At 37.3% G+C, this 22546-nt stretch overlaps 1 protein-coding gene and 1 long non-coding RNA gene across 8 annotated transcripts in view; one reads left to right on the top strand and one right to left on the bottom strand.

The window, feature by feature from the left end:
* Positions 1-2488, bottom strand: part of LOC129061057 (uncharacterized) — a 184388-nt gene extending 181900 nt beyond the window's left edge. For all 6 annotated transcript variants that reach the window (XR_008528037.2, XR_008528034.2, XR_008528036.2 and 3 more), the window contains exon 1: positions 2255-2488. This is a non-coding gene — a long non-coding RNA (uncharacterized LOC129061057). The remainder of the gene's footprint in view (positions 1-2254) is intronic.
* The window catches only part of IL7 (interleukin 7), a 73517-nt gene continuing 53445 nt past the window's right edge, over positions 2475-22546 (top strand). The window contains exons 1-2 of one of the 2 annotated variants that reach the window (XM_002819199.6): positions 2475-3039; positions 9714-9850. In XM_002819199.6, coding sequence (XP_002819245.1) covers positions 3030-3039; positions 9714-9850 — 147 coding nt within the window. In that variant the 5' untranslated portion in view covers positions 2475-3029. The remainder of the gene's footprint in view (positions 3040-9713; positions 9851-22546) is intronic. The other variant, XM_002819200.6, reaches the window with a different exon arrangement.

Genomic DNA, 22546 nt, shown 5'->3' with positions numbered 1-22546 from the left:
GGGTAAAAATAGTTCAGATATTAATCAAAAAATATTTTCTGGTTTACAATAATTGACTATTCTGACTGAAGACTGTAGAACATTAAAAGATATTGGTTAATGTTCAATAATTTTCTCTTTAAATTGACATCATATAATTTTATTTGAACTTCTTCTATTACATTATATTGATCATTCTGAGAATGTTGTCTTCTCTTTTAACTATTATTTACCATAATTCATAAAATGTATTTACTATTTTGTTCCCTTAAAGGCTTTTCTGTCCAGTTCATTGAGTCTATGAGCAAACGTAATAGTAATCATTCCATTTCTTTAATCATAAAACATTAGCATTTTAAAAATTTATAAAACATTTTATCCTTGTGCATCTATCTTATAAAAATAATATTCAGTTTATCAAAATATCAAAAACTAATTTAAGACTTCATTTTGGATTTTTTCTAAATGGTATTAATTATCTCACAGACAGAAAAAAATCATTACTTGATGTTGTTAGAATGTGCCTATGTCATATAACCCTAACAATTCCCAAAGATTTATGAATATTCTCTTCAGAAAGATTCTTTATAGTTGGGGGCAGAATCCAGTGTAACATTTACGTTGCCTCTCCTGCAGCTCTGAATAACTTCCTTTCATGCTTCCCAAAAGTTCAGATACGTACAACCCTTATTCTGCCTGGATTTATGGTGATTGTGATAAAAAGGAAGACGGATTTCCTTTTGTGCAAATTATTGATGGATGCTCTTTTACTTTGTTCCTGGAAAGTTAAAAAAATAAAAAAGTGCAGGCTATGAACAGTTACATACTTCAATGCTGCTGTCAGGGATTTAAAATAAATAAATAAATAAATAAATCCCAAGCTAGGCATGTTTCATTATAGAAATCATTTTTAAAACTCACTCCAGTGTCATGTCTGTCCTGCTCCCCACCTCCCACTCTAGGTTCCAGTCAAATGGAAATATGTGGCTTTTCTCACTCCATTCTGTCTCTCTTTTCCATTTGCTTACCCCCTTCGCTTCCTCTTTCATTCTATTTCCTTCTGCTTTCATGAACTTTCTCTTTCACACATATTCACTCATGCATTCCCACTCACCTGTTCTCTCTTTCTCTGTCACCCCGCAGTACTTACTGAATGCCAGCCATGGGCTAGAGACCATACTAAGTGGATGCTGGGCAGGAAGAGAAAGGCCATTGTGGCTGGAGGATAGTGACATGGTGCCACAAAATGTCAGAGAGGGCAGCAGGGCCCAGATCACCAGGGCACTGAGGGCCTGGTACCCAGTGGGAAGTGACCAGAGGGTGGGGCACAACATAGAATCAGATATCCTGCTGCTCTGAGCAGAATGAAGGGGTTGTGGGCAAAAGTGAAAGCTGGAAGATCCCTTAGACAGTCTCTATAGTCACCTTAGGGTTAATTTTGGAGGTGGAGCAGACAGGACTTGACCATGGATTTGATGTGGGAAGTGAGACGAAAAAAGGAATCAGAGACCCAAGTTTCAGTCTTGAGCAACTCTGTTCTCACTAGTTCATTGCCATCCTTTTTTTTTCCTTTCTCCTTCCCTCCTCTTCCTTGTTCACGCTATAGCAGAATGTGACATACTCCTTACCAGCCCCAAGTTCATTCCTCTTCAAGTGTCAATTTAGAAGTCACAGACTCCAGGAACCTTTCCTGAAGTCCCCACACCGGGGCAAAGCCACACACATGCTGTCGTCTCCCTCCCGGCATCAGTGTGCACATTATTACTTTATTCACAGGAGTTCCAAGCAGGAGTTTCTACAGCCCAAATGCAGCAAGTCTGTGTCTAAGCTCAGTTAGCTAAGTGAACTTTGGAAAGCTACTTAAAGAAGTCTCAGTCCCCACATCTGTAAAGTGCAGATAAGAAAATGGTCTACCTCACACAAAGTTTTGCATGAGATGATATACATAAAATGCTTAGCACAAAACTGGCAGAGAGCAAATGCTAGATAAATGATAGTCGTTATTATTATCGCTGTTGTTACTGGTTTACATTATCCACCTTCATCTAAGCAGGGTTTCTGCAGAATAGCAGAAACCAAATTAATGTAGCAAATAAGCTACATAATTCGAGCCCAGGAGAAAGTTAACATTTCAGTGGCATGCATTCAAGATGAATAGTTTGATTCATTAGCCAATTCAGATAAATGTGCACTTGGAAGTCATAGTTAAATATTATCGTCAGTTTCCACGTCCTCCGTTTCATTTGGGGTTTGATTTTCCAAATACAACACTTACCAGATTATGTGGACCCATAGGATTATTTTTCCTTGAGGTCTCACCTGAGCAGGTGCATGTACAGTAGACGGAGCAGAAAGAGACTGATTAGAGAGGTTGGAGTGGTAGAGGGCGTGACCCTCTTAATCATTCTTCACTTCCTTTTTTTTACAAGACGACTTGGCATCGTCCACCACATCCGCAGCAACGCCTCCTTGGTGTCGTCCGCTTCCAATAACCCAGCTTGCGTCCTGCACACTTGTGGCTTCCGTGCACACATTAACAACTCATGGTTCTAGCTCCCAGTCGCCAAGCGTTGCCAAGGCGTTGAGAGGTCATCTGGAAAGTCTTTTACCCAGAATCGCTTTGATTCAGGCCAGCTGGTTTTTCCTGCGGTGATTTGGAAATTCGCGCCCTCCTCTGGTCCTCATCCAGGTGCGCGGGAAGCAGGTGCCCTGGAGAGAGGGGATAATGAAGATTCCATGCTGATGATCATAAAGATTGAACCTGCAGACCAAGCGTAAAGTAGAAACTGAAAGTACACTGCTGGCGGATCCTACGGAAGTTATGGAAAAGGCAAAGCGCAGAGCCACGCCGTGGTGTGTGCCGCCCCCGCTGGGATGGATGAAACTGCAGTCGCGGCGTGGGTAAGAGGAACCAGCTGCAGAGATCACCCTGCCCAACACAGACTCGGCAACTCCGCGGAAGACCAGGGTCCTGGGAGTGACTATGGGCGGTGAGAGCTTGCTCCTGCTCCAGTTGCGGTCATCATGACTACGCCCGCCTCCCGCAGACCATGTTCCATGGTAAGCGCTCTTCTCCCTTGCGCACAAGTTCGCGCGCCCGACGCGCCGGGGCAATCCGGGACGCGCTGGGGGCCCCTGCGCCTAGGCAAGTCCGGGAATAGCCCGGCCTTGCACTTTGGACCTGCGGAGAGCACTGGCTCTCCCACGGGCAGCCGCCAGCCGCACCTGAGTATCCTGGCACATAGCCACTTGAACCTGGGGCGGCTGCTGCCCCTGGCAGGCTGCGAGTAGCAGCCCCCAACGCCTGCTTTCTGTCCGGAGACGGAACGCTGCAGCCTCCGCGCCGCTCAGCGGTGGCAGCCCACAACCGGTCTCAGAAGCAGCCAAAGGCTTTCTGTCTGGCGCCCTTCCCGTGCTCCTGGCCGCCCCAAGTTACTCACGCAGGCGGCCCGGGTTCGGCGAGTAGCTGGGCTCTTGCAGCTCAGAACTCCCTAGAGAAGTGAAAGCGAAGCTCCCACGGGACGCGCTTTTAAACCCTAGGGGAACAGGTCTCCGGAAAACCCCATTTTTCCCCCTGAGTAAGGCTGGGAGTTTCCGACAAGGGCTGTACCTTGCGCCTATTGCTGGGAAACCAGTCCTGGGGCTGGCGCTGAGAAAAGCCAGCTTCTGTTTTTGTTTTTGTTGTTGTTATTTTTTCCTACGGGCGCTTCTTGATGGAGGCAGAATGAAATAGGCGTGACTCTAACTTCTAGACCAGTGTTGAGACCTAATATGTCTTATTTGTGCAGAATACGTATTTAGAATGGACAGGGACAGATTTCAGGAGGGTTGGATTCGGATGGCAGTCATGTATGACCAATGAAAGAGCCAAAAAAAACTTACTGGAATTAAAAAAGAGGAAAAAGGATTGTGAGGGGAAAAGATCTGCTTAGGAAAATTGGAATGCTTTACAGTAAGTACTTCCTCAAGTAAGAAGACAGCTGGGGGGAGGGTGCGGGAATAGGAAACTGACTGCTCTTTCTTTTGACGGCTACTCCGTTAGATCAAGACTTCTTTCCACTCTCGTGGGTAAAGAATCAAGAATTGACACAATCAAGGAGTACCAGCTCAGTAACAAAACAAAGATAGAGAGAGCGGAAAGAATAGCCAACGTAATTATGGAGGACTTCTAAGGAATGTCCTCCCGGAGCTTAATACAAAACTAAAAATTGAGCACAACCCTATTTTCCTTGCAATGCCCATAGTTCTCCTGCAGTTTCTTCTTCTGGATCACCCTTGGTTCTAATCCTTGCAACACTTCTGCTCTAAAGTAGAAAGGTAAACCGAGAAAAGGAAGAAGCTAGCGTGTGCATTTTTCAGAAAGAGCCTTTACTTCCTGAAGTACAGCTATATGAATCATGGGCTAAAAGTTTTCATTAGCAGACAAAATATTAAAATTTTAATAATAATGATTATAATGCATGGCTTCCTGTAGTTTGTTTCAAGAGATTTCACTAGAAGTTTGTTCCATCAAGAGTGCACATTATGTTACTCATTACCCTTTGTCTTTGCCATTTCTTTTGAGAGTTGAAGTAGTTGAGGATCTACTATGTGGTCTCCAACTGTCTTATCTGGTTTGGGTAATTTCATCATATTTGAGGACCAAAAAGTTGAATAGCAATAAAAACAGACTCTACTCGGGAGGCTGAGGCAGGAGGATTGCTTGAGCCTGGAAGTCAAGGCTGCCGTGAGCCATGATCTTACCACTGTACTCCAGCCTAGGCAACAGAGTGATGCCCTGTCTCAAAAAATAATAATAGAGAACTAATATTAGAAACCCTGAACAAGTATAAAGGAGAATTACAAACTGCATCACGTTAGTGTTTGAATATTTTTTTAAAAAATGGAAAAGGCCATTTCATAGAATGAACTTACATGTCATATTCACTCATGTATGTGACTTTTTTTTCTGCTTTTAACCCTGACACATAACCTACTGTAATAAGAACAAATATTTCGTCTCTTTTTCTGAAATAAGAGCATATGATGCAGTTTCACAGTTTGGCCAGGAAGTGCCTTAGTGAGGTTCATGCACAGGAAGATGGGTTTTTGTGCAATCCCCTTGACTACACATATATGGTTATTTTTTAAGGAAGCAATGTAGTTCAGTGCCTAAAAGCTGAGGTTCTAGACTCTTCAACGTGACAGACTTGGATTTGAATTCCATATCTATATTATATACAGGAATTTTCTGGCTAGGCATAGTGGCTCAAGCCTGTAATCCCAACACTTGGGGAGGCTGAGGTGGGCAGATCACCTTAGGTCAGGAGTTCGAGACCAGCCTGGCCAACATGGTGAAACCTCGTCTCTACTAAAAATACAAAAAAATTAGCCAGGCGTTGTGGTGGGCACTATAATCCCAGCTACTCAGGAGGCTGAGGGAGGAGAATCACTTGAACCTGGGAGGCTGAGGTTGCAGTGAGCCGCGATCGCACCATTGCACTCCAGCCTAGGTGATAGAATGAGACTCCATCTCAAAAAAAAAAAGAAAGAAAAATACAAAAGGAATTTTCCTACATAACTGTCTTTGTGCCCCAGATTCTCCATCTATAAATGTGAATAACTTATATTATTTACCTACTTCTTCATGAAGTGGTTATGGAATTAAATTATCAGTGAAAATAGGTCTATGCAATGGACATTCAGTAAACACTGGTTTTAAAGACTGATAAAGACTGGAGTTGATGGATTGTAGAAAACTATTTATGTTAACTTTGACCCCCATAACTTAAGCAGCTGAGGATTGAATGTGTTATTTGGCTTACATTAAAAACCAACAAGAATTTTTAGACATACCTCCTTCTGGTTTAACCAAATTCCCTACTGAAAACAAATTCTCCAATTTCAGCCTCTTCAGGGGAAGTAAGGGCAATCCCACAAGCCATGCTTGCCTTGCATTATTCCTATGGTTTATCTTTTCAGTAACCTAATGAAAAGTTCAGGATGGTGGGGAGTGGGTGTGACAACAATGCCAAAAGCACTCTCAAACCAGCCAATCTTAATATGTTACTCTCTATATGATGTAGGAGAAAAGTCTTCAATTATGGACCAAACTACCAAACTACATCATTAATGGGAAAGCTGGGAACCTATGAGATGTGGGTCCAAGGCCCTAAGTATGTTTTCAGCATTGTCCGTGAGGCAATTTCAGATCTAAAGAGTTTTTGCATTTGGAGGACCAGGTAGATTCTTAGAATAAGGTGTCTGCAAGATGAAAAAGATCGCTTAGTCTGAAGTTTTCATTTTAGAAATCAGGTAAGTGACCTTAAGCGATGCTGTGTCATTTACATAGTCACACAAACCATTGTCTTGGCAAGTCAAAAGTCTCAAGTTTTGACTTGACTACTCAGCCTAGGCTGAAGTACAGTAGTAAGATCATGGCTCACAGCAGCCTTGACTTCCAGGCTCAAGCAATCCTCCTGCCTCAGCCTCCCGAGTAGAGTCTGTTTTTATTGCTATTCAACTTTTTGGTCCTCAAATATGATGAAATTACCCAAACCAGATAAGACAGTTGGAGACCACATAGTAGATCCTCAACTACTTCAACTCTCAAAAGAAATGGCAAAGACAAAGGGTAAAGAGTAACATAATGTGCACTCTTGATGGAACAAACTTCTAGTGAAATCTCTTGAAACAAACTACAGGAAGCCATGCATTATAATCATTATTATGAGAATTTTAATTCCAAAACCTCCGTGCTTTACATTGCCATAGTCTGTCTGGGGCTAATTATTCAATGACAACAATGGCAACAGAAAACACTCTTAACAGGCAAGGCAAATTATGTTTTAAAATTGAGAAAGTACATGTAATATACAAAAAGACTGAATTTTCCAGCAACCCTCGTTGGAAAGAATGCAGAAAATGCCATCCAGTGAATAAATAGGTTGATTTACATTTGGGGAGCACTTAACTACTGAAAATTGAGGTGAAGAAGACAGCTAGTGCTCATAGAAAGTAAAACAACCTCACGTATTAAAACAAAAGGTGGACCTTTGGAATAATATTTATGATAATGGTAAAAGTATCCCTTTCACTCTAGCATTTAATTATTTTATTATATTCTCCTTTAAGCTAATTTCAAGTTATATGTTATATAATTTTTCCTCTATCATCTACTCCTCCCGAAGTATACCTTTTGGACACCTGTAAGATGACAGGGAAAATAAAAAGTATGATTTCATACAATCTATACAAATCTGATTACAAGGTCAGAATCTGGTGAATAATTAGCAATTGATCATCCAAATGTCCATCAACAGAGGTTTGGATAAAGAAAATGTGGTATGGCCGGGCTTGTAATTACAGCTTGTAATTCTAACACTTAAGGAGGCCGAGGCAGGAAGATTGCTTGAGCCCAGGAGTTCAAGACCAGCCTACGCAAAAGAGTAAGAGCCGCCTGCTAAAAGCAAATTTTAAAAAATTAGCTGGGCATGGTGGGGCACCCTGTAGTCCTAGCTACTCAGAACGCTGAGGTAGGAGGATCGCTTGAACCTAGGAATTTGAGGCTTCAGTGAGCTATGATCATGCCACTGCACTCCAGCCTGGGCAGCAGAGTGAAACCCTGTCTCAAAAAGAGAGGGGGAAGAAAAGAAAATGTGGTATATGTATACCATGGAATACTACTCAGCCATAAGAAAGAGTTAAATCATGGCTTTTGCAGCAAAATGGATGAAACTTGAGGCCATTATCTAAGTGAAATAACTCAGAAAGTCAAATACTGCATGTTTTTACTTATAACTGGGAGCTAAACAGTGGTACAGATGGACATACAGAGTGGAATAATAGGCATTGGAGACTCCGAAAGGTGGGAGAGTAGGAGGGGGATAAGGATTGAAAAATTACCTGTTGGGTACCATGTTCACTATTCAGGTGATAGATACACTAAAGCTCAGACTTCACCACTGTACAGTATATTAAATATGTATTAGTAAGAAATCTGCTCTGGTCCCCCTTAAATCTATAAGTGTACATTTTTTTAATTGCCAAAATATTTTTTAAATTAGCAATTGATCACTGAGGATCTTTAGGATGAAGGAACAGGAGTAGAAGAGAGAGGCAAAACTTCATTCAGAAAACAAATGTGATTACATATTATCAATAGATTATGGCCATTTCTAATCGAATCCTGGTAAAGCAACAAATTCAGATCAGCATCCAAACCTGGCACCTACTATGTATGTGTTACAGAAAGACTAACTTGCAGAACTTTTTGGATATTTATAAATCACATATATATATATATATTATATATGAGATTTTATATATAAAGTTCCTGAGACATGGTAGGTACTCAATTAAAGGTAACTAGCATCATCATCATTATCTGTCTCCTAAGTTAATTCATGCTCATCATGCATATAGGCATTTAGTGGCAGAGTTATGAATATATTTGTATAAATAAAATTATCAATTTTTGTTTCTCTTACTATGTTGTCACATATGCAGATGAGAAGTTAGATTTATGTTTGTTTTCATAACTGCTACCCAGACAAATTTCTCTATTTGTAACAACATGGGTCACTTGATTTATTGGGAGGTGTTATTGATTGTTTTATGTGACAGATCATGATATAATAGATGACAATGTTACTGGAAACTTTATGATATCCCTAACAGTCTTCAGGCTGTCACAATAGTAGTTCCTTGGGTTTGAAGGAGTGTTCCTTGTACTCTTAATCAGAGAAGGCACACAAGTGAAATATCTTGCATTCAAGTACAATTAAAGTTCATTTGGGAAATTCACAGGAAATACACTGTCAACATGCCTCAGAGTTTACAAAAAGATACAAATAAGACACTATGGCAGGTGTATGAAGAAATATGTCCCTGTATGATCAGATTTTAATGTTTGTGGGAACCACTGCCTTTCCATCTTTCTGCCTGAAATAATACCATTATTTCAGTCCTTTTGATGAGACAATTGCTCCTAATTGGGAAGAGTTATCAAAAACAGATAGAAATCATTGGTTTCTATCTGAGGATGTGAATTTATTTACGGAGTTTTTCTAACATGACAAGAAGCTGGACAGCACTGTGTTTGAAAAGAATCTGGGTCTCTGGGGACTCAGAGACAGAAGATAGTGAAAAGATAGGAGAGGAGTCCCAAAATACAAACATAAACTTTGTAAGACTTTTGGGAATGTAAACCATTCAGGGTTCATTATTAAAAAGAAAGAGTGCACTTACAGTAGTTACAGTGCAATCCCAGGGAGAGTAACTTCCCACAGTGTTGCCTCCAAGAAGCAATTAGACATATAGACTACCATCAAGGTTTACAAAAATATACAATTACGTGCAGTACATCATAAAATTCCAACAATATGTAACTCTTCGAACTGTAGTGCACCTCTTTACCTGTAGATGCCTTTTCTTACAGGGATGTTAAACATAAATTCAAGTTGAATAACACCCTGGAGTGTTTTTCAGAAGCAGTCTCTGATTTCATCACCCTTGTTTTGCACTTTCCTAAAGAGTAATTGCAAAATAAAAAAGTGAAAGGACGCTACACTCCAAAATGCTGTTCCATTTTGGTTGTCACATAAGTTCAACTTTTGAGGTTCTTCCTGTAGTATCTCCAAACCAAGATATATTTTTAAAATTTTTAGAAATAAGTGGTCCAGTCCACTGAAACCCCACAATCAAATGCAATACGATATAACATTTAGCTCATTCTTATTTACTGTCGAATTTAGTTTCTTTTAGGTATATCTTTGGACTTCCTCCCCTGATCCTTGTTCTGTTGCCAGTAGCATCATCTGATTGTGATATTGAAGGTAAAGATGGCAAGCAATATGAGAGTGTTCTAATGGTCAGCATCGATCAATTATTGGTATGTGATTATTTTGTTTTACTCACATTTTCATGCATTGGGAAAATTCGAACTTTTTTGGTATGCAGTTTTATAATCAAGTATTTGTCTTTCTTGACAAGAAAGTGAAATAACTATAGAATAAAATTTAATGAGCTACTAACTGTATATTTTTATAGCTGACATAATTATGTAGCTTAAAAATAATTCTTTCCTTGACTGTAAGATTCTCACAACTATTCATTTCAGTCCTATTTCCCTTTCAGTAAATTTCTTGTAAGCATAATTCAGTATCACTGCCTAAATTTCCTCACCTCTCATTTACCATGTTAGTCCCTGTAGAAGCACTACATTAAGAGAGGGAAAATAACAGAGTAAATAGTTAAGACTTATGGTAAATAGATGTGTATTTCATTTGGCTGTGTGTAGATGCATAGTTATTTATATGTGTGTATTTTATATCTATGTGGAATTAATAATTTGTTGCGAGTTAAATTTTCTATTTTTGATGGGTAAAGCTTTTCTAATTAATAGATTTTATACCTTAGAGCCAGCTTAGGTTTCTAGAAAATTTGAGCAGAAAGTAGAAAATTCCCATATGCTCTCTCTCCCTCTGCACTGTTTCCCTTATCATCTTACATTAGTATGGCACATTTATTGCAATTGATGAGCCAGCATTGATACATTACATAAGTGCATAGTTAACATTAGGGTTCATTCTTTATGTTTTATAGTTTTATGGGTTTTGACAAATGTATACCATCATGTATCCATGATTGTATCCATGATTACATATCATACAAATCATATGGTAAAAATCTCCTATCCACCGACTCATCCTTCTCTTTCTTCCCCTGAACTCTTAGTAACCACTGATTTATGTCTCTGTAGTTTTGCCTTCTTTAGAATGTCATATAGTTAGAATCGTGCGGTCTGTATGTGGCCTATTTAGACTGGATTCTTTCACTTAGCAATGTGAATCAAAGCATCCCCCATGATTTTTCGTGGTTTGATATTTCATTTTTTCTTATTGCTGGATAATAGTCTATTGAATGGATATACCACAATTGTTTATTTTTTCACTGATTGAAAAATGTGTCACAGTTGCTTCCAATATTTGGAAATTATGAATAAAACTTCTATAAACATATACATGCAGGGTTTTGTGTGGACGTAAGTTTTCAACTCAGGTAAATACCTACAAGCATGACTGCTGGATCATATAGGAAGACTGTGTTTAGCTCTGTACAAAACTGCCAAACTTTCTTCCAAAGTGGCTGTACCATCTTGCATTCTTACCAACAATGAATGAGATCCTAATGCCTTCCATCTTCGCCAGCCTTTGGTATTGTCAGTGTTTCAGATTTTAACCATTTTAATAGGCTTGTCATAGTATCTCAGTGTTGTTTCAATTTTCCATTCCATAATGACACACAATGTTGACCATCTTTTCAGATACTTTTTGCCATTTGTATATCTGCTTTGCTGAGGTGTCTGAACTCACGTCTTTACTGAAATCTTAACAATATTGAGTCTTCTTAGCCATTATCATGCACTATCTCTTTGTTAATTTTTTTCATCATTTAATTGTATTATCTTGACAGAGAACAAATGAGTATTAGTGTGGCAACATTTGTAAATAATTATATGTGTGTAAAACTCTGCAAAAGAAGATGCAATTGAAAATGCAAACTTTCATCAGAGCTTTGTTCTTTTTAGCATATAAATCTTGTATATTTTATTAAACTTATACCTAAATATTTCATATTTTAGTGCTATTTTAAATGGTGTGTTTCTAATTTCAAATTTTAGTTGTTTATTGCTGTTACATAGGAAAGCAATTGATTTTTGTATATTAACCTATGTCCTGTAACCTTACTATAATCACTTGTTTGTTCTAGAAGTCTGTTGTTGATTATTAGGAATTTTCTACATAGACAACCATGTCATCTGCAAGAGTTAATTTTTTCCAAGGTTTCAGAGCTGTATCAATACAATGTGATTGATTTATTGTTTTAACAGATAATTAGTCTCTTTTCAATGGAATTGAAACTCTGAATAGCAAAGGAAAACTCTCTCAAATGTTCATAAGATGGGAGAAATTGTCTAATCTGTCCCCCGCTTTTACTTCACTGTCTCTTCCACATACTCATACTGAAGTGGCATGATGCCTTGAGGAATTTAGTGTTATACCTCTTGTAGGAATATGGAAACTAAAAAGAGATACTGTGCTACACTGTACATTGTAATCCAGAGGTCCCTGATTTTGCCCATTGACAAGAAAAATAATAGTGCACAGTAAATGGTAATTGCTCCATTTAGATTTCTTGCTAATTCGGACATTGCATTTGATGATGCTACTAAATTAATCTTTTGAGTAAAGATAATATTTCTCATTTAATTTTATTATCTGGGCAGAGAACAAACTAGTGCTAGTTCATTTATAAATAACTATATGTGTATAAAACTGCAAAATAATATGCTATTAAAAATTCAGTAAAAGAGTTTCATCCAACAGACTCATGACACATTTTTTTGGTGGGAGAATGTAGAGGAGCTTATCTCATTAACACACAAAACAAGAACAAGTACATCAGCAGCAATAATGATACTATTTTCAAAAAACAAAACATGGCTACTCTTCTTAAGGAGGTTAATTCACAAGACATGGAAGAGAACACAGCTAATCAGTCCAACTGAGTAGTTCCATAGTAACTTTAAGAATGTTTTCTATACATAGAAGGTGATAAATTTGAGGGAAGGAGAAAGAAAGTCTCAATGGATTATTAATGTCACCATGACTGGTAGAGCAGATTTAGTTACTCATTCACTCAGTGTGGACTAGATGCTTTGCAGACATTACTGTGTTTAAGTCTTGGGGAGACCATAATACTAATAGTTATGAAGTGCTTGTTATGTTCTTAGTGCTTTCCATGTGTTAACTAATTTAATCCTTACAACAGCCCTTGAGAAAGACACTCTTACTACCTCCATTTCACAACAGAAGAATCTGAGGCCCAGGGCTATCCAGTTTATAAGTGACCAAGCCAGAATCTTTGTCCATGCTCTCTACCCCACTCTCCTACCTCCCAAGGACAATCTCTGTGATAGTTTATTCAATCAGCAAACATTTATTTAGGGCCTGATATGTACAAGTTACTACAAAAAACCCATTTGTGTGGGTGACGTTGGGTTTGGGTGTGGATACAATGATAGATCAAGTACAGATCCTTCTTTTAAGAAGCTTACATTTTGATGAGTGTTAAAGGTTGGTGGTGAATAATGCAAGTTACAGTTTTAAAAGTAGGAAGAGTGACTTCCTGTTTGTTAGATGTCTGCTTACCATCTAACAAATAGACTGGTTGTAAACCAAGCTCAGAAACAAAAAGATGTAAATGGTGTTCTGGAAGTAGTAAAGAAGCAATTTTGGCCTGTGTAGAAGTTTCAGCAAGTTATCCAGAAGGTCTAGCTAAGATAATTGGTAAAAGTGGCTACACTAAACAACAGATTTCAATGTAGATGAAACATCCTTCTATTGGAAACAGGCGACATCTAGAACTTTCATAGCTAAAGAAGAGAAGTCAATGCCTGGCTTCAAAGCTTAAGAGGACAAACTGACTCTCTTGTTAGGGACAAATGCAGCTGGTGACTTTAAGTTTTAGCAAAATATTACTGCTCATTGACAATGCAAAACTAGTCACCCAAGAGTGCTGATGGATATTAATGTTTTCATAACTGCTAATATAACATCTGTTTTTCAGCCTGTGAATCAAAGAGTAATTTCAACCTTCAAGCCTTATTTTTTAAGACATGTATTTTTAAGGCTATGGCTGCCAGAGATAATGATTCATCTAATAGATCTGGGCAAAGAATTGAAACCTTGTGAACAGGATTCATTGTTCTGTAATAGATGCCCTTAAAAACATTTGTGATTCATGGGAGGAGGTCAAAATATCCACATTAACAGGAGTTTGGAAGAAGTTGATTCCAACTGTCATAGATGACTTTGAGGGGTTCAAGACTTCAATAGAGAAAGTAAATGCAGATATGGTGGAAATAGCAAGAGAATTAGAATTAGAAGTGGAGCCTGAAGATGTGACTGAAATGCTGAAATCTCAGGATAAAACTGGAATGGATGAGGAGCTGCTTCTCAGGCATGAGCAAAGAAAGTGGTTTCTTGAAATGATTTTACTTTGAGTAAAGATGCTGTGAACATTGCTGAAATGACAAGAAAAAATTTAGGATATTACACAAAATTAGTTGTTAAAGCAATGGAAGGATTTGAGAGGATTGCCTCTAATTTTAAAAGAAGTTCTACTGTGGATAAAATGCTTTCAAACAGTATCACATGCTACAGAGGAATCTTTTGTGAAAGAAAGAGTTAATCTATGTGGCAAACTTCGTTGTTGCCTTATTTTAAAAATTACTACAGCCACCCAACCTTCAGCAACCACCACTCTGATCAGTCAGCATCCACTAACATTGAAGCAAGGCCCTCCACCAGCAAAAAAGTTTACAACACCCTGAAGGCTCAGATGATTGTTAGCATTTTTCAGCAAAAAATTCTTTTTAAATTAAAATGTATACATTGTTATGTTAGACATAAGACTATTGTACACATAATAGACTACAGTATAGTGTAAACATAACTTTTATATGCTGAAAAACCAAACAAAATTGTATGACTCACTTTATTGTGATATTTGCTTTACTGCAGTGAAACCAAACCCACAGTATCTCTGAGGTATGCCTGCAATAAATTATGCAATCATTATCACTATCTAATTCTAGAATATTTTCATCATTGCCAAAAGAAATATTCTACCCATTAGCAGTAACTCTTTATTCCCCATCACCAGCCTCTGGCAGCCACTATTCTGCATTCTGCTTTCTGTCTAGGAATTTGCCTATTCTGGACATTTCATATATGTCTTGTATATAATTCATATGGATGATATGCAGCTTTTTGTATTGATCTTGTTTGCCTTAGTATAATGTTTTTAAAATTAATCCATATGATAACAGGAGTTAGTGTTTCATTTCTCTTCATGGCTCAATAAAATTATGTTGTATGGATATGCTACATTTTGTTTATCCATTCATGAATTTCTGGACATTTGGGTTTTCCATTGTTTGGCTATGCAAGTTTTTATACAATTCTCTTGATATGTTCCTAGTAGTCAAATTGTTGGATTATATGGTCACTCTGTTAAACTTTTTGAGAAACTGCAAACTGTTTCTAAAGAGGCTGCACCATTTGCGTTTCTATCAGCAGTTAAGGCTCTGATTTCTCTACTTTCTCACCAAAGCTTGTTATCCTCTAACTTTTTATTCTAGCTATCTCTGTGGGTGTGAAGTAGTATCTCATAGTGATACTGATTTGCATTTCATTGATGACTAATGATGTCAAGCATGTTTTTATTATTGGCTGTTATTATCAGCCATTTTGTATATCTTCTTTTGGAGAATTGTTTATTCAAATCTTTCACCCACTTTTAAATTGGATTATTTGTCTTTTCATTTTTATAGTTGTAAGAGTTCTTTATATGCTCTGGATCCTAGACCTTTATCAGATATTATATTTTTTCTCCCATCATTTGTATTGTTTTTTATTTTCTTGATAGTGTCATTTGAAGGACATTTTTAATTTTTATGAAGTCCAATTCATTTACTCTTGTTGCTCATGTTTTTGTTTTCATATCAAAGAAACTATTGCTTAATCCAAGACAACAAAGATTTACATCTATGTTTTATTCTAAGAGCTTTACAGTTTCAGTCTCACATGTTGGTCTTTGATTCATATTGAGTTAATTTATGTACATGGTGTGAGGTAGGGGTCCAACTTCGTTCTTTTTCATGTGGCTATCCAGTTGTTCCTGCATCTGATATTGAAAATTATATTTTCCATCATTGAATGTCTGGACACCCTTGTTGAAAATAAATTGAACTCAAACGTATCGGTTTATTTCTGACCTCTCCATGGTAATCCATTGATATATAATCCCTACGCCAGGACCAGACAGTCTCAATTACTGTAGCTTGGTGTTTAGTTTTGAAATCAGTTTTGTCTTTCAATTATGTTTTTATTTTCTTAAAATCTTTTATACTGATGAAATTGCTGATATTTATTTTATGGATTGACTACCTTTTTTTAAGGATTAGTATATTAAATAGCTTTATAATTTAAATGCAATCTAAATCTCTCTGGTGATGTCATATCTCTGAGCAATTACTAAACCATGTGACTCCATATACTAGTAAGTATGGTCCAGTGAGTGGCATGGACAGAAGGAATGACAGACTGTAGAGAAGTGGTGGGGAGCTTAAGAGTATTCTCTCCCTTACAGCTCTCAAGATCTGTTTTCATTCTCCCATTAGATTTTGATGATATACTCATCATTTGGTAAGAGCACATGATAATATATTAAGTATAATTTTATTTATTTCTTTAGAGACAGAGTCTCACTCCATCACCCAGGCTGGAGTGCAGTGGTGTATTCTCAGCTCATTGCAATCTCCACCTCCCAGGTTCAAGCAATTCTTGTGCTTCTGCCTACCAAGTAGCTAGGATTACAAGCATGTGCCACCACACCCAGCTAATTTTTGTATTTTTAGTAGAGATGGGTTTTTGCCATGTTGGCCAGGCTGTTCTCAAACTCCTAACCTCAAGTGATCTGCCTGCTTCAGCCTCTCGAAGTGCTGGGATTACAGGCATGAGTCACTGTGCTCGGCCTAAGTATAACTCTATAATTGTCCTATCTGTTTAAAACATCTTTCCATTCATAATTTCCTTATTTTCTTACTTTTGATATATAATTTTATTTTTATGTAGTGTCATCTATATAATAAAATTTCAGAGGGTTCAATGTGGGCACCAAGGTGGGAGGGATCAGGGACTGGTGTGAAATTGATACAGAAATAGTTTTCCTATAAAGCCACAAATAAGTGATACTTGGAGAAGAAAGAACTTGTCTTTCCCCCTTGAATAATCTTGGCATCCTCATCAAACATCACTTCACCAGAGATGTATGGGTTTATTTCTGGACTCTCCAATTCCATTTTGTTTATCTATATATCTGTCCTGGGTCAGTACCAAACTGTCTTTATTACTCTTTCTTTGGATAAGTTTGAAATCGGGAAATATGAATCATTTTACTTTTTTTTTTTGAGATTGTTTTGGTTATTTCAGGTCCCTTGGAATTCCACGTGAATTTTAGAATCAGCTTGTCAGATTTCTACAAAGAAGTCAGCTGGGATTCTGATAGGGATATTGTTTCATGCATAAACTAATTTGGGACCATCATCTTCATAACAATGTTTAAAAATACTTGTGGTCCATGAACATGGGATTTTTCCATTTATTTGTATCTTTTAAATTTTCTTTTAACAATATTTTATAGTCCTTTGGGTATATACCCAGTAATGGGATGGCTGGGTCGAATGGAATTTCTAGTTCTAGATCCCTGAGGAATCGCCACACTGACTTCCACAAGGGTTGAACTAGTCTACAATCCCACCAACAGTGTAAAAGTGTTCCTATTTCTCCACATCCTCTCCAGCACCTGTTGTTTCCTGACTTTTTAATGATTGCCATTCTAACTGGTGTGAGATGATATCTCATTGTGGTTTTGATTTGCATTAAATCATGCTGCTATAAAGACATATGCACACGTATGTTTATTGCCGCATTATTCACAATAGCAAAGACTTGGAACCAACCCAAATGTCCAACAATGATAGACTGGATTAAGAAAATGTGGCACATATACACCATGGAATACTATGTAGCCATAAAAAATGATGAGTTCATGTCCTTTGTAGGGACATGGATGAAATTGGAAATCATCATTCTCAGTAAACTATCACAAGAACAAAAAACCAAACACCGCATATTCTCACTCATAGGTGGGAATTGAACAATGAGAACACATGGACACAGGAAGGGGAACATCACACTTCGGGGACTGTTGTGGGGTGGGGGGAGGGGGGAGGGATAGCATTGAGAGATATACCTAATGCTAGATGACGAGTTGGTGGGTGCAGCGCACCAGCATGGCACATGTATACATATGTAACTTACCTGCACATTGTGCACATGTACCATAAAATCTAAAGTATAATAATAATAATAATAATAATAATAATAAAAGAAAAAAACAAACAAACAAACAAAAAAAACAATATTTTATAGTTTTCAGAATACAGGTTTTACCCTTCTTTTGTTAAATTTATTCCTAAGTATCTTATGTTTCTTTAATGCTATTGCAAATTGAATTTTTTCTTTATTTTATTTTAAAATTATCTATGATTTTTAACTCTCCACTCCTTGTATACTTACCTAAGTTTGTGTCTTATTTCCCCATACTAGTCCATATGTATATTAAGGACAGATTTTATGTTTGAGTCATCTTTGTATCTCACAGACTATTAGCCCAGCATCTTACATGTAGTAGTTTTTCAAATGTTTAATAAATAATTTATGGATTGTTAATCAACACCATAAATTAATGAAAACCCAGAGCTAATTTTGAATAATCTAGGAAGCCTGTTTTTTTGAACATATGTTTCTTTGGAAATTTGTTATGAATTAAATATCAGGTACTTTTTGATACCAATATGAACTAGTTTGGGATGTTATACAATATTTTTTATCCATAAAAAATTATTTTACCTAAATATAACTCACATGGTTGAACTACATAACTCTTAGTCACCAGAGCAAAGGCTGTTTCAAAATATAAAGGCTGCTAGAAATGGCCAAACGCTTTCTAGGAATAACTCAGTCTAATTGTAGGCAAATACAGGGCTATCCCTTTATTTTAAGTTATAAGCTTATAAATCTAATGACTAATCAGTTATAATATACTTTCACAACTTCCAATATCTAACTGTGACTCTATTCCAGAGGCTTTCACAGATTCAGCTTCTGCCTTTGCACTGACAGCTCTCATATAGCCTGAGGTCTACATTTCTCCCATGAACTCTAGGACCATTTAATTCAAATATCAAGTAGATATCTCTACCCTGATGTACTATGGCACCTCATGCATAATAGTCAACTAATTGCCGTCACATTTAGCCTGTTCCTGCTTCTGTATTCTCTACCTTACGTAATTTTAGCATTTTCCTAGTCTTTCAATTCTGAAAGCCTAGAATCATCTTTGATGGCCTTCATCTCATCCATCACCAAATTCTATGTTTAGTATATCATCTTAACACCTGTATTCTCCATTTATTCTATAGACTTCTACTACTAGTCTTAGTTCAAGTAGTTGTCAGATCTCACCGGGACCACTTCTGCAGCCGTCAGTGGGCCCTGACTAACCTTCCTGCCTCCCCTGTGCATTTGGCCTTTTCAATGATGCTTGAGTTATCTGTCCCAATTCAAATCTGTTACCATGTTTCTTCTTTTTAAAAACTCTTTAATAAAATATCTCTCTCCCAGCACCTATCAGGATTTGGTCTTGCATTTGACTGGTTTGCTAACAGAAGGAGCCAAAGAAGGATCAAATTCTAGTCAAATATTGCTTCAAAAATATGTGTAAATAAATGGACAATGTTTAAATAATTGTAGTTAACAAATAAGGAAAATGTAAATTGATTACAATAAAAATTAGTTTTTAATATCAATTTATGCCAGAGTAAAATATAAATTTCCTGTTTATATGACTCAGTAGCATGACTAATCAGTTGTAATTTAACAAGAGACATTGCTTTTTAAGAGGCAGGGCTTTTTGTTTTATGAATAACTTTTTTCTAGTTATAAAAATTAAAGAAAAATAGACTAATTAAAAGATAGAGACTGCCTGAGTAGATTTTAAAAACCCTACTTTACATTGCCTAAAAGAAACCTACTTTAAATATAAAGATACATATAGATTGAAAGTAAAAGGATGGGGAATGATACACGATGTTAACACTAATCAAAATGGGAGTAGCTATATTCATTTCAGTCAAAGTCAACTTCAGAGCAAGGCGGACTATCATGGATATAGAGAGGGTGCATTACATAATAATAAAGGGCCAATTATCCAAGAAGACATAAGAATCCTTGCTCTGTACATACCTAACAACAGCATCAAACTCTGTGAAGCAAAAACTGATAAACAGCAAGAAATACATGTATCTATTATTATAGTTGGAAACTTCACAGCCTTCTGTCAGTAATTGACAGATTCAGCAGGGAGGAAATCAGTAAGGTTACAGATGAACTTGAAAGCACCATAAATCAACTGGATCTAATTGACAGTTATAAAATACTTCATCAAACAACAGTATAATACACATTTTTCTCAAGCTCACATGGAATATTCCCCAAAATTGAACATGTACTGAGCCATAAAACACACCTTAACAAATTTTTATAAAGTACAAGTCATGCACAGCATGCTCTCAACCAAAATGTAATTGAAGTAGAAATCAATAAAATAAGAAAAATAGATGGAAAATTCCCAAATATTTGGAAATTAAAAACACAATTTTTGATAACATATGGGTCAAACAAAATGTCTCAAAAGAAATTTTAAAATATTTGGAATTAAATGAAAAGAAAATAGATATTTTTGTGATACAGTGAGAGCAGTGCTTAGGGTATTAAATGCATAGAAAGAAAAGAAAAAAATATAAAATGAATAGTCTAATCTTCCACCTTAGGAAAACAGAAATGAGAGAGAAAATTAAAACTAAATTAATCAGAAAAAAATAAATAATGAAATTAGAGATGAAACTGAGAACAAGAAATTAGTAGAGGAAAATTAATGAAACCAAAACTGGTTCTTTGAAAAGATCAATAAAATTAATAAATCTCCAGCCAGGCTGACCACGAAAATAAGAAACAAGACACAAATTACTACTATCAGAAGTGAAAAGAGAGACATCACTACTGATTCCATGGGTATCAAAAAGATAATGAGGTAATAGTATTTTGATGGTTAATTTTATGCATTAACTTAGCTTGGCCAAGGAACACCAAGGATTGCCCGCAGCCACCAAAATCTAGGAGAAAGTCATGAAGTGGTTTCACCACAGAGCCCCCAAAAGGAACCAACCCTGCCAAGACTTTGATGTCAGACTTATGGCTTCCAGAACTGTGAGAGACTAAATTTCTGTTGTTTTAAGCCACCCTGTTCACGGACATTTGTTATAGAAGCCATAGGAAACTCAAATAAATGGTGACAAAAGTGGACAACATCCTGAAGAAAAATTCACTAACACTCCACTTTGAAGAGAGGCCGTGGAAATGTCTACTGGGGAAAAGCAAGTGAATTGGGGAAATGACCCCTAAATATGGTAGTCTCTATGAAAAGCAAAACACCTCTTTCTCAGTTGGGAGGAAACTTGAAGACCAAATAAGCACTCTTTCCTCATGCAAGCCAGCTCACCATACACCATGATGCACTTTAACAAAAGGTAAATTGTTAAAAAGAGAGCAAGGTGTTGATAACAGGGAAGGCTATGCATGTGTGGGGACAGAGAGTATCTGTGGAAAAAAAGCCAGTTTTCTTATTCTCTCCCTCAACAACAATCAACACAGGAGACTTCTGTGACCAAATGTGTGAGTTTTTTCCCCCCATATTCTAAGCAAAGAATCAATTCTGCAAAGGACACAAGCTGGCTGTCAATTCAATTATGACAGTATCTATCTGGAGACAGCATCATATAGCACAGGTTGAGGCTGTCTTCATGACTCCTCCTTCCCCCTCCACCCCTATTTCAGATGCCAATCACAAACCCTAGGTTGTCTAACCTGTGCTTCTGACCAACTGGCTGTACAATGGGGATCCCACAACCTACTCCTTGGGTTTAACTAATTTGCTAGAGCAGCTCTCAGAACTTGGGGAAATACTAATATTTATCATTTCTTTAAAGGATATTACAAAGGTACAGATGAAGAGATTCATGGGCAAGATATGGGAGAACAGGTCTGGAGCTTTCTTGCCCTCTCTGGGCATGCCACCCTCCAAATACCTCCACATGTTCAGCTATTTGTAAGCTCTCTGGAGAGTTAGGCATGACTGATTAAATCATTGGCTATTGGTGATCAACATAACCTTCAGCCCCTCTCCTCCCCCCAGAAGTTGGGGGACGGGGCCGAAAGTCCCATCCCTCTATTTATGCCTTGTTATCCTAGGGGCTGGGACTGGGGCTGGAGCTGGGGGCTGCCTAGGGGCTGCCAGACACCAGTCATCTCATTAGCACAGAAAAAGACATTCCTTTGGAGGTTTCAAGGATTTTATGTGGGTTGTGTGTCAGGAATCTGGGACAAAGACCAAACATACAGTCATATGACACAATGTTTCAGTCAATGAGGGACTGCATATACCATGATGGCCCCGTAAGATTATAATGGAGTTGCAATATTCATATTGCCTAGTGACATCATAGCTGTGGTAATGTCTTAGAATGCATTACTCACATGTTTGTGATGATACTGATGTAAACAAACCCATTGCACTGCCAGTCATATAAAGGTATAGCACAGTAGTGTACAGTAATGTCCTAGGCCTTCACATTCACTCATCACTCACTCAGTGACTCATCCAGAGCAAATTGCAGTTCTGCAAGCTCCATTCATGGAAGGTGCTCTATACAAGTGTACTATTTTTAATATTTTATACCATATTTTTACTGTACCTGTTCTATATTTAGATATGTTTAGATACACAAATACTTACCATTGTGTTATTGTCTATTTAGTGCATGCTATACAGGTTTGTA

This window comes from Pongo abelii, chromosome 7 (genome assembly GCF_028885655.2).
Source record: "Pongo abelii isolate AG06213 chromosome 7, NHGRI_mPonAbe1-v2.0_pri, whole genome shotgun sequence".
Taxonomy (NCBI): Eukaryota; Metazoa; Chordata; class Mammalia; order Primates; family Hominidae; genus Pongo; species Pongo abelii.
This window is presented reverse-complemented; position numbering and strand designations above follow the sequence as displayed.